The following is a 12,660-nucleotide window of genomic DNA, read 5'->3' on the forward strand; positions in this document are numbered from 1 at the left end:
CAGTTTGGCCTCCAGCCACATTCTGTCATCAGACAACTCCTTAGTACGCAGCAAAGTGGAAGGAAGGCAAACAGCGAAATTAAACACCTGAAAGCCGGCAGACTTCACATGTTATGTTTATTGTTGTTTCAGCATTGCCACAGCTTAACGTCCTGAGCAGGAGTTTAAAGTCCTACTGTAGGAAGTGTGTACAGCAACATGAAGCCCAAACAGCGAATCCGCTGGGCACAAATGGCAGGTAAATTCACAAGATACACGTCAGAAGTTTCCTTTCCAACTTTCCATCTACTTTTCAAATGATTTAGTTAACAAGAGAAATGGCAAAAGGAATTTCTGCAGGGAAACCAGTTTGCTCCGTTGCATCCCCCGACATCAGCGTGGATGGTGGAAAGAAGACCAGGGAAGTGTGATGGGCTGATAACATCTTTGTGGTCTTATTTGAGTAAAACATGTAATTAAATCAGAAACCACCTCTGGCTCCTAAGATTCACTCAGTAAGATGAGAGCTTGTGACACGAGTCCTCTTAGAGAATGCAACCCTGTGGTTAGATTACAGAGGACGGGGACTGTCCTCTGAAATGTGAGTCCAAAACAAAAGGGCAAGACAATATCGGCATTTCACAACAAGGAAACAGACCCATATAGGGCACATAAGAAGGAAAGGAGGGGGCTAATGAGTATGAGATGTCACATTTTTGTAAGTGACGCCTGATGCAAGGATCAGACGTTTTGACAAACTCACAGTGTAACATATGTTATAATTCAAAAGGTACTGCTATTAAATTCATTAGTAGTCTTATTGATTAGCAGTGCATTGATATTTGGCATTATGTAAACATTAAAAGTTTTACTACTAACTTCTTCATGCACTAAAGCTTCCAATACAATCACTGTGTACTGTATCAAATGTATATAAACACATAAAATGTATTGCATAAACAGACAGTATTAAGACCTTTCAACACAGCCATGCATAATACTCATTTTCATCTCTTTCACACTAAAACACACACACACACACACACACACACACACACTTTCACTCTTCACAGAGAAGCTTATGGAAAGAATTTAACTACTAGGTCATTCTTCTGTAGTTTGGCTAGCAAATATATCATTGTGATTATAACATCATTACATGTAAAAACAATCTCTATAAAGCTTTTAAAATACACACTGTGCAATATTAAACAAAAACTGCTATTTTTTTGGCTAAGGCCACAATGATTTTGGTATAAAATACATTAATTTATGATCTTAAAGATATAAATAACACATCTAAAAGACTATTTTTTTTAAAAACCTAACAATACATTACAAGTCTTTGACATAAAAATTGTCACATGACCTTTGTATATTTGTGACTCTACAGCAGGGTCAGGTCCAGGTACTGCCCCGCCGGCTTGTTCATGAGAGCGGGGAGGGACATGAGAGAAGCATCTCCTCCGCTGGACTGACCAATCAGACTGCTGCTCAGGAGAGACATGGACTCCGCGGGACTCTGGAGAGGGAGAGTAAGGAGAGTTTGGGATAAGGAAGGGGGAGGAGAGGGAAGACAGAGGGGAGAGAATTATCTCACTGCAACAGCGCCAAACACAGAGCCCTTACACCAGCACCAGATGTTACCCTTCACCTTCTCAACCACCTCAAGACTAACCCTGTTGTTACCCATCATTATTATTATTATTTCACTACAACACCAGCAAATGACCGTTCTCTAAGCCCCGCCCGCCTTAGCTACTGTTGCTACGCCTGTCAAGCTTTCCATTCGTGAACAGCACAATGATAACTGGCAGATTCACTTAAAAGTTAAAAGTGTTTTTAAACAATAGAGTTGTGAAGTGTTTTCTCTATTCGCTCACTTCTTTCTTTCAGCACTATCCTCAATGTTGCTTAAAAGAGAAATGGGATAATGTAAAGATCATGTAGATTTACTTTAGGACTTCCTGTTTCAATTATTTCAACTTTACTTTTTGAGAATTAATGCTTTATCTGACATTTTGGCATGACGGCAAAATATACTGCAATACCCATGAGCCTCAGCGGCGTAGCCATGGAGAAGAATCAAGTTAGAGGCACACATCAGAGCAAATTCAAAACCCGTTTCTGTGCCATATAGTTGCTGAATTAAATTATTAACTGATTAAAGCCGCACATTATAAAATCTTTTCTCCACAGCACAATCATCAGCTTGTACCCACCGTTAGTGGCGCACATGGCAGAATTTTAAGCTTGGTGATTAGATACGTCTTGTCGGAGTTGTAGATAACTTCTCCTGTGAAATTGTTTTGCCTGTGCCTTCTACCTTTATCAAAAAAGCTAGTTAACATTTGCAGTTCCCATTAGAGTAGATAAACAGTGTGTAATCCATCCCTTACACTTTTACTGTTGTGTTTTTGTTTTTTATAAAAAAGGTGATTAAAAAAAGTCACTACTGTCCATACTCATGAGATACAGAGAACAGCTTTTATTTGACCAAAATCCTAAACCTGACCTGGTTTGCTGTGACTACTTTGCTAAACTATGATTGGACAATCACTGTTTGGAGGTGGGGTTTACGAACGGTCAATTAGCACTCTTGGCTATTGCTGTAGCCCATAAATTACTTCTTGGGAGGACAGAAATGTAGAAGCCTGTATAAGATAAATCACACTGCCATAAAAGGCAAAGCATTTCAAGACAAAAGGATTGATTATAATCCAAGAAATTTCCTCTAACCACTCAACCCAATCAAAAATGTGTCCATTGTTGCTGCTGCGTGTGGTTAGTGGAAATTCCCTGTCTACATAGGAAATGCTGTTGTTGAGCCCTGTAACCCCTGATGACCAGTCAAGACCCAAGCCACAGCTACAACCACGGTCTAAACTAAATCCCCCTCACTGAGCCAATCCTTACCTGCTACCTGCCTCAGACACCTTAAATACACACCCATTCTTTGGGCTGTGTAAGCAATGTCCCGGTCGGGTCGTGAGCGTGCAAAGGCCCATGGGCGTGCATGAGAGCATCCTCGGGGGCATACTGTGGTGTGATGAAGGGGGAGGAATGACAGAGAAAGGGGCTGAGTGACAAGCAACCAAAGACACTAACCTAAAGGCCACATGGACCTGTAAACTCCAGCATGAAAGAGGAGTTTACTCATGGGAGACAAATACTGCACACGCCAAGTTCGTCTCTTAATTTAGTATAAACTCTTATTTAGCATATCCCTGGGATTCTTTACTCTCTCCCAAGTTTAAATAAAACTTGAGTTCCTCCAATTCAAGTCTAAGCAAGCAGCAGTGCATGTGTGACAGAACAGGGAGAGGAGACAGGATAAACGAGTTTGATAGCCTCTGGGCAAACACAGCGGATACCTGACAACACACACCCACAGCACAAGGAGATTTGAATACAACACTTCGATGCTACAGAGAGGTGTGTGAACTAGGAAAGGACATTCATGTAGCAACTGTACAAAGAGTTATTAAGCATATTTCATTTTCAGATTCATGTCTCTTACCTGGTATCCCTGCACTGCATTAATGAGGTCTTTGACTCCGCTGCTGTTGTATGTCAGAGCTGGCATGCGCATCAACCCCCCCTGGGAGGAGAGGGAGGAGGGGGAGGGGAAGAAACCTAAGGTGTTGGGTGAGCCAGGTGGACTGGAGAAAGACAAGGGAGAAGGCTGTTATCATAAAATATCTCTAAAAAAACAAAACTTAACTGATTTGAAAGCTGCATGTCTCTCAGCGAACAAAGCACATACGTATCACAAGACTGGGAGTAACTTTGGGCGTCGTCTATAAATGTTTCTCAATGACAGACCAGGGAGAAACAGAGGTCAGTCAAGTTTACCAAGTTCTCTGATACCACAGCGTTCAGTTATTAACTACACATTATTAAAGACACATTTAAACAAAAACTGCCTCTTTTAAATACTTTTTTTGTGGATATGCACACAATAAAATAACGAAAGAAAGAAAGAAACACTACACTAGAGAATTGTTGTAATTATTGCTGTCAAATTAATTGCTCGACTTTCTTCATGTTATTTCACAGGAACATTTTGGAAACCTTTCACAAAAGTCAGCAGCAACAAAGTGTAATAACATGTAATAAGATACAGTATATTGAAATGTTATTAGTGCACTCAAGTAACCATAATAATACCAAACAGACAGTCCTGAAAATCAAACATGTAAACAATACTGGTTTATTTCCTTCTTCGCTTACTCAACAGCCCACAGCACACAAGTAAATACCGACAGGCTCGGTTTTTGGAGCAAGGAAGTCCTTGAGCTCTTAAATCTGTCTACAATTGTCCTGAAGTGGTTCATTTTATGTGTGATTACTATGAACAATCCCTTTTCAAGCTAATCTGATTTGAAAATGACAAAAAAATATTTTTGAGGCAAAAGCTAGCTCTCATAAAGAGATTCAAATTATCATCATGATATATCACGGCATTATCTCGGCATCAATAAGGTACAACAGCACTGAAGGTTTTTAAACTAGTAATGTTTTTGAATTTCTAACCAAATCCTGTAATTTCCAAAATAAATTTAAATTCTAAAACATTTCAGATCTCAAGCTATGACAGATCTTGGTCAAATGTATCTCATCATTCAAGTTTGAAAACTATTAACCACATTTTTTGTCATTATATAATTATGTGGAAAGACAATAAACAATTATATTGAATTATTTAAGGAACCCTAAAGAGGATTTTGAGATTACTGAGGGAACTGGAATCTTAGTAAAAGTCTAAAGTCCTAGACCGAGGAATCAGATGACTAACACGAAGGGCTGCATTTGAATGCCAGCATGTATACGTCTCCGTTCATCTGCAACACCGCTGTTTACCTCGGGTAGTAGGCTGCGTAGTTCATGTATAGCTGAGCTGAGGCAGGGTAGTAGGCATGTCCTGGTGGCAGGGGGCGGGGGGCCAGCAACACCTGACCAATGGGAGGGTAGAGGGCAGCAGCCGCCTCTGGAGACATGACAGGAGGAGCGGGGGCGAAGGAGTAGGGTGATGGAGATAAACCTGGAGAAGAGAGAACAGAGGGAGAAACAAAATACTTAAAAAAAACAGACTGACAGAAATAGAGTCATGATGGTGAACTCTGGTCATTGTTTGATTCTGAGAGAGGCGCTCATGCAAATGTGCAAACAATGATCACCATTACTCAGCAAGTTCTATGAAGTTTGGTCTAAGTTTCTGATTTACATAAAAAGAAAGAACCTAACAGGAAATAAAATATGTTTTATTGTTAGGGGAAATATAATAATTCCATTGATGTACTGTAGCAACTGCTTTAATGTGCCATTAAGTTTGTATTTATTGAAAAAGTTACTACCACCCACACACACACGTCTAACCTTGAATCTCTGTAACTTTTCACTCATATGAACATCTGCACTTCATATCAAAGAATTTACAAACTCTCTATTTAATTGCACCTCTTTTTTCAAAACGAGGAGTGCACCAGTGCACATTTATGGCAAAGGACTACAGATACGGAGAACAAAGCACATTTCTACGCACCAGCGTTCAGCTCTGCCCACCTTTCCCACAGTTCCACTGATTGGACAAGCACAGGACACGCACACACCCGAGGTGTGCCGGTCTACTGAGGCTGAATCCCACAAACCACCACTACCAATCTGAGAAGGCTGGAGAGTTGGAAGCCATTTTGACATAATATAGACTAGCTGTCTCGCTTACGCTTTTCCAACCCCGTCAGATCTTTATGATCAAATAGTGGTAAAGTGGTAAAATTAAGAATGAGGAACAAACATGCCGCTGAAGAAGATGAACTACAATCAGAATGTGTGAACAACACAAGTGAAAAGGTAGAATAAACAGTTAACGTGAGGTTTCTCAGTGCATGCAGATGGGCAATTTAATCACACTAAATTACAAAGAGATACCCCCCACACACACACACCAACATACACACAGTTTAAAATCCTCCTGGTCAGACCAGATGTCCCCTACCTCCCACAGTACTAGATTGGAGAAAACCCAGCAACACTGCCCCCCACGGCAGGAGCCCACCTACCCTGCAGTCCCGAAGCACCCCCAGCTCCCAGCGGCACTTACGTCTGGACTTACATGGCGGCGGGCTGAGCCCTGTCCCACTCCTGTTCCGGTTGTGTGTGTGTGTATGTGTGTGTGAGAGCGAGCCTCCCATCAGGACCAGGCCCATCTCCTCGGCGCTGCAGGGGAACACCTCCACGTAGCGGCTGTTGGCTCCACGCTGGCTGGACATGATGTGCTTGTGCAGCCGCTGTGAGGCCTGAATAGCCCGCTCTGCAGAGGTCATCTGGATAAAGCAGTCACCTGATGGACGACCCTGGAAACACAGACAGTCAGATACTTTTGTTGCAGAGATAGGGGTGTCCCACTAACCGTAATATATTCAAAAATGATATATTGATATCATGTTAATAATACACATATGATAATATCGTGTAAATATTCCAGCGCCTCTTAAATCATTTCCGTTTCTTTCCGATTTCCCTTTTCTAATGCCCCACACACACAATTGAGTGTAATTAATTTGCCAAAAAGAGACCAAACGCTCAATAATAATAATAATAATAATAATAATAATAATAAATAGAATTTATATAGCGCTTTTCAAGACCTCAAAGCCTCTTTACAATAGTAGGGGAGGTGGGGGGGAGGTGTCAGGATGAGAGAATAAACAAAGTTAAAGTCGCATTATTTATTTTTTTCTTCAAATATTCTATAGATATTGCGATAATACTGTTATCGTGAGTTCTTTTGGAAACGATAATAGTGTATCGAGAATCTGATATTGTGACAGCCCTAGTCAGAGAGCATTTGAGTCCATGGGTGTGTCAGTGCGGTTCTTGCATGTACCTGCTGGTTGAGGACCATGTGCACGCCATGTGGTCTGATATCGTGTGTAAACTCGCCCAGGAAGGTGAGGATGTCCTCTATGCTCGCTGTGTATGGCAGCCCCCTCAGCCTCAGGCAGTCACGAACACCCCCAGGAGGGGGCAGGAGAGACACTGAGGGCAGCATTGACACCAAGGGGGCAGGGGCCACAGCGATCAGAGGGGCCGAAGAGTACCGGTTTAACACCTGAAACACACACACACACACACACACACACACACACAGTTACAAATGACATACTCTGCCTGCAGCAAAGACAGTCAAGGATGCAGAACTGATTTGAGTCCAGCCTGTGATAATTGATTTAAAAAATAAAATAGTACACACTCAAACACCATAATATAAACTCGCCATCAGCAGATAAAATAAAAAAATCAAGAAAGTGTATACACACTGAGACACATGCAGTATAGCCAACGTTCAGCAGACATCTGTACAACAAAGACAAGTCCATGTTATGTTTAAATGTGTGTTGCAATGTCAGGCCGAAGCTGGCTTGTTTGTATTTCTGGAGAAGACCAATACATTCCTCATTGTGTCATACACAAACGCACGAGGAGAAGCCTCAGCATAGATATGGATGTGGGCTATGAGCTTATCAGTCCGCAAAGATAAGAAAATTAGTCCACATGTGTTCATCTCACAAGAGAAGAAGAAAGACTGAGGAAGACCAACAAAAGAAAATCTATCACAGAGTATTTGTTTGTAGGAAAACACACACATAGTCCACTTTGCTATGCAGGTCCCCTCCTATAAGCTCTACTCCCAACAACTAACTGAGGAGAAAAGAAACACACCCACACACTCTCTGCTGAGTGCACACACACACAAACAAACACATCATTCTTAAAAACCCACTTTCCCCCTCAGAAAGCAAAGAGGATAACGAGACAGAAGAAACAAGCCCTAAAGTTGAAATGAAGGGACACTTGTAGAAGACTTTCTACAGGCTAAAAATAAACACAAATATGCACTTTACAGAAGTACACACTGTACAAAGCAACACACCCATATTCAGGCGGACACCCTGACGTACCTGTTGGACCTCTGCTGCCGTACTTTTGAACAGCTCAATATATCTTCTCCCCAAGATTTCTTTGTGTTTCCTCAGAGCACACTGGGCGTGTTCCTCGCATGCAAATAAAACAAAGGCATCGCCCGTGGGACGCCCGTCTGGATAGCGAACAAAAAGGATGCCATCCTTTCCTCCGCTGACCGGACACGCCTCTTTAAGTTCCTCCCCCGGGGAGAAGAAGGTGAGCACCTGCTCGTGTGTGGCGATGAAGGGAAGACCTCGCATCCTCACTATGATCTGGTCCTCCCTGGACAGGAACATTGCTACCTCATTGGAGGTACCTGGCACACACACAAGAACACAGACAAACCTGTTTCACCACAAAGTATACAAATAGAAATGTTCACACTGTAGATTTCAACAGTTATATATGACATACTCTGCCTGCAGCAAAGACAGTCAAGATGCAGAACTGAAAAGATTTAAAAGTATACACACCATATTAACACCATAATATAAACCCGCTGATCAGCACTTTGTGATGGTATGGAGTGCTTGGAGGGTGTTTTTTGCCCCTTTTATTCCATAATTAATAAGAACAAACTTGACTCTTACCCTTCATGATTTTCAGTGATGGTTTTGATACATTTTTATGATGATAAACATCAGCATCATGTACTTTTAAAAAGGTAATCTCAGTTTCCTACGAGGACTTCAACATATGAGTAACATCTTAACTTTGGCTTGTTGACAAACTTGTTGCCATCCTAAAAGGCATCATTACCATTAATAAACATGTGGTATCACCGTGGTTTGGTCATAACTGCTCACTTTTTCTGCAAATTGGGCTGAAAACATCTACATAAAAATAAAATGTTGACTGGAGGGTGCTGGAATGTGTTCAGATACCAAAATTCAATATGGGAAAACACATGAACACAAACACATGCACAGAACCAAACACCAGGTTATTTGGTTACGTTTCTATTAAATTCCAGGAACAGGAAATTCACCCTCAAACCATATCAGCACCACCAAAGGACTTAATTTGGTCAAACTGTATTGTGTAAAAGACAGCAAACCTAATTTGACTAAATGCCTCGATTTGCTGCTGGTGAAGTAAAATAGTACACATGGTTATCTTCCCACCTCCTGCTATCTTCAGGAAGTCCTCTCCGGATGCTTTGTAAACCTGCCATTAGAAAGGAACAAGACAGAGGTGAAGATTTATTATCTTTAGGTGATTAGGTCTCGGTAGCGTGTCTGATTCCCTTAATTGATACAGACTAGCAAGGTGCAGTCAGGTTACCTCTATGTATCTGTTGCCCATGTGGTGTTTGTGTCTCTGCAGCGCCAGGTCTCTGTGTTCTTCACTGACAAAACGAACAAGAGCTTCTCCGTTCCTCCTCCCCTGAGCATTGAGACACAATGCAGCCCCTCCTCTATACAACACAACATACAGAGCATGATAGAGGAGGTTAAACCTTATGTCAACAGTGTGTTCCAGTAACTAGCATGTTGACTGAACGATACAAACTCCTCCATGAATGAGAGTGCCGGTCATATAGCTCCAACATACTTGGCAATGTTGAGTCCTCTGAAGAATCGAGCAATGTCCTGGTCAGAAGACTGCCATGGCAACCCTCTGGCTCTGATCACTGTGTTGTCACACACTTTCTCCATCTTACTGCTATACACACACACACACACACACACGCACACGCACACAGACATTAGCACAGCAGGAGTGGACTTGGACTTGATTTCAGAGGCAGAGAACAAATATATTTATCTTGAGCAAACTTTACTTACCAAGTGCCATTCTCAAACTTCTCATTAACTCTCTCCTGGGTAGAAAATGTGTTGCCTGTAATGGGAAAGTAATAGAGGGTTTAAAAAATAGTTTACAAATTAGACCACATAGCTGATTCTAATTATAGTACTTTGTAATCAACATGATGGTGGTTTAAACTAAAGTTTTGGGGTAAAATGAAGACCATATTTTGAAGTTATAACATAAGATAACATAAAGAGTGAGTTGTACCTCATTTGTAAATTAATCTGCCAATGTTTATTTCCATTTATTGATAGATTGTAGAACATGTCAAAGAATAGTGAATAATACCAGAAATGAAAGCAACACATTAAAATATCTTGTTTTGTCCAACTAACAGTCCTTAATACAAAGATATTTTTGTTTAAAATCATATGTTACTCACTGAATGGCTCAGAAAGCAGGGCAAGGACAATACTGCCCATAATCTGGACCTGCTGTACTGCTACTTCTGAGGTCAATATGGCTGAGGGATCCAGTGTGGCTGAGGGATCCAGTGTGGCTGAGGGATCCAGTGTGGCTGAGGGATCCAGTGTGGCTGAGGGATCCAGTGTGGCTGAGGGATCCCACATGGGGGGAACATCAGCAGGTATACTAAGCGCTAGGGAGGAGGCAGTCAAGGAACTCAAACAAGGAACAGCCAACAGTTCAGTGACAGCAAAAGGTTTTTGTCACACGTGTAGGTATATGACAGGTGTAAAATGAAAAGGAACACACAAGGCACACGAGGCAAGAAAAACACACACAGAGATGTTAGTTTATCCTGTTCCAGTGGGTGTGTGGGGTTTACTGTGTTGGCTAAACACACACTTGTTCACTAAGCGCTTAGTAAGGTGCTGCCATTGTTTCCATATTTGCATTTCAAAACCTCCAGTCTTGTAGCCAACACCCCGAGGCTAACAAACTTCTAAGATGTGTGTTGAGCGATATATGTGCTCAAGTGATCAAGCTGAACGTGCAAATAGATAATCAAAAACTGTCCAAAATGCACATTAAATGCATAACAGTGAAGTTCACATACGTTCACTGGCAGACCAAACGCAAACAGGTGACATATTAAAGGATACACTCTGCCATGATGTGTGCATTCAAAGCCTTGAGGTCAGATGTGGGGAAGTGCCTCTTGAACTCTTTCCGAAGGTCAAAGAAAGAGTAGAAACAGTCTGGGACCAGGATGTTCTGGGGAGGGAAGAAACGGGGAAGAAACGGATGTTAACATACAGCCCATCAACAGCTGCCATTTTATTGCCATTATATTGATGTTTGCTCAAGCCATGAGAAGCCATTTCTGTCTTACACTTCACACAGGTTTAAGATATGTGGGATAACTTTATCAGCTTCATTGTGTAGGTGGTATGTGCATGGGCATGTGTCATTAGACAGGTTTGCATGAGCGGCTCTGTGCTGTAGCTCAACTTTCCCCGTAACATTAAATTCCAAAATAAGCTGACAAAGCACATCCCTTTGTGACTGTGTGAGCGCTGAAAGTTTCTGCAGCATTGAGTGAACATCCGCCCTGGCTGCAAGGCGTTTACCCATCCAGCTCGCTCACCTTGCTCGCAGCCTCGGGGTGAATCACTTGACGGATGTGGAGCTGCCCGTCTATACACAAACACACTGACGTGCCTGCGCCCGCGCTGTTCACCTCGTTTGTCAATTGTAGATGAAACTGCAAATACAGGCGTCAAACATTTAGAAAGTAAATTCACATGTTCATAAACTGTCCTCAAGCATTCTCCATAATTACTATGTAATAGAAATGCTTATTTCTAGTGACTTCAGTGAGGTTATTACCAGGTTCAAAGCTGTCTCAAGACTAGTGGCTGTGAAAACATTATCTGCTCCGGATCTATTCTCCTCTTCCACGCTCTCCTCCACCACATCCTCCACCTCTTTTTCCTCTGTCAAGTCTGAGAGGTCAGGCTTAATGAGGAGCTCATTCAGCTTGCCCAACTGGTTTAGAGAAGAAGAAGAAACATGTCAGTCTTGAAATAGAAACTCACAAGCTGAAGGCTGATATAACAGCACTAAATGGCTGTAATATAGTAATATATATACACTTGTATTACATTTTTATTGTCACATAGAACAAAAGCAGGAGTCTAACTATCTTACAATGTAGACTTCATTGGGAGAACACGTTTATCCTGCCATTATACTGAATAACAGATCTTAAATTCAGCTCATAGATGTTCACAACATTAGTCACAACATTATTATAAATGGCTGTCGTTGGTATTTGAATCTCTTTGCGACTAGACGTGTTTACCTACCCACTCCTTTATTTACAACTACATTCCCTGCTTTAGAATAACTCTAACTATCTTTAATAAGTATGAAGTTTTTACCTTTTTGTTATTTACATCCACCAGCTGCCAAACCAACTGCACGAGCTCCTTCTCGTCAGATCCCAGCAGCTCTCCGCTGGCGCCAGATGTGGCGGTGAAAACCACCACCAGGTAGTCTACCTGCGCCGTCATCTGAACACAAACACAGCCAAAAAAAAAAACTAATCTAATGCTGCACAAAAGTAAAGGGCAGAAACTGAAGATACGCCTCGAGAGGAGACACAGGAGGGAGCCGAGAGATATAAACACCTTTACTGTGACACCTGAGCGCAAAGGCGAGTTCCGTAAATCCAAGTTTTTTCGCGTGTTAAATTTTACGTGAAGTCTCCCGCAGTCACCATCGCAGAGTAATGGCTGAACGTGCCCCGTTTTTGTAGTGCGTCTACCTGTGTGACCACGTGATTCTCTACCTGCCTCCTCCCTCCTTCAGGTAGTTTACAGATTAGGACGTGGCAGACCATGGAGGGCAGAATTATCTGTACATTTCTATGCATACTTTTCAGCATTTAAGTATTTCTTTGTATAGAAATTTACGGGGCAGAGGTATCAATGGTTA

At 41.8% G+C, this 12,660-nt stretch overlaps 1 protein-coding gene across 1 annotated transcript; it reads right to left on the minus strand.

Moving 5' to 3' along the window:
* Nucleotides 1–190: 190 nt before the first annotated feature.
* Nucleotides 191–12,236, minus strand: esrp1 (epithelial splicing regulatory protein 1). Its single transcript, XM_029451689.1, has 15 exons — nt 12,105–12,236; nt 11,551–11,709; nt 11,309–11,425; nt 10,824–10,935; nt 10,142–10,357; nt 9,735–9,789; nt 9,502–9,612; nt 9,232–9,364; nt 9,072–9,114; nt 7,944–8,263; nt 6,869–7,093; nt 6,083–6,335; nt 4,843–5,023; nt 3,500–3,641; nt 191–1,501 (listed from the first exon to the last, which is right to left on the minus strand). The coding sequence occupies exons 1-15, from the start codon at nt 12,234–12,236 to the stop codon at nt 1,367–1,369; spliced, it is 2,334 nt and encodes a 777-aa protein (XP_029307549.1). The 3' UTR covers nt 191–1,366.
* Nucleotides 12,237–12,660: the final 424 nt, after the last annotated feature.

The sequence above is a fragment of the Cottoperca gobio genome, chromosome 16 (genome assembly GCF_900634415.1).
Source record: "Cottoperca gobio chromosome 16, fCotGob3.1, whole genome shotgun sequence".
NCBI classification, from domain to species: Eukaryota; Metazoa; Chordata; class Actinopteri; order Perciformes; family Bovichtidae; genus Cottoperca; species Cottoperca gobio.

Excerpts from the sequence above, each read along its gene's own strand:
- esrp1 (XM_029451689.1), bottom strand. The coding sequence starts at position 12,236 with ATGACGGCGCAGGTAGACTACCTGGTGGTGGTTTTCACCGCCACATCT. Across the intron at positions 9,613-9,734 it reads AAGTTTGAGAATGGCACTTG|CAGTAAGATGGAGAAAGTGT; the intron begins GTAAGTAAAGTT and ends GTGTGTGTATAG. Across the intron at positions 1,502-3,499 it reads ATGCAGTGCAGGGATACCAG|AGTCCCGCGGAGTCCATGTC; the intron begins GTAAGAGACATG and ends CTCCCTCTCCAG.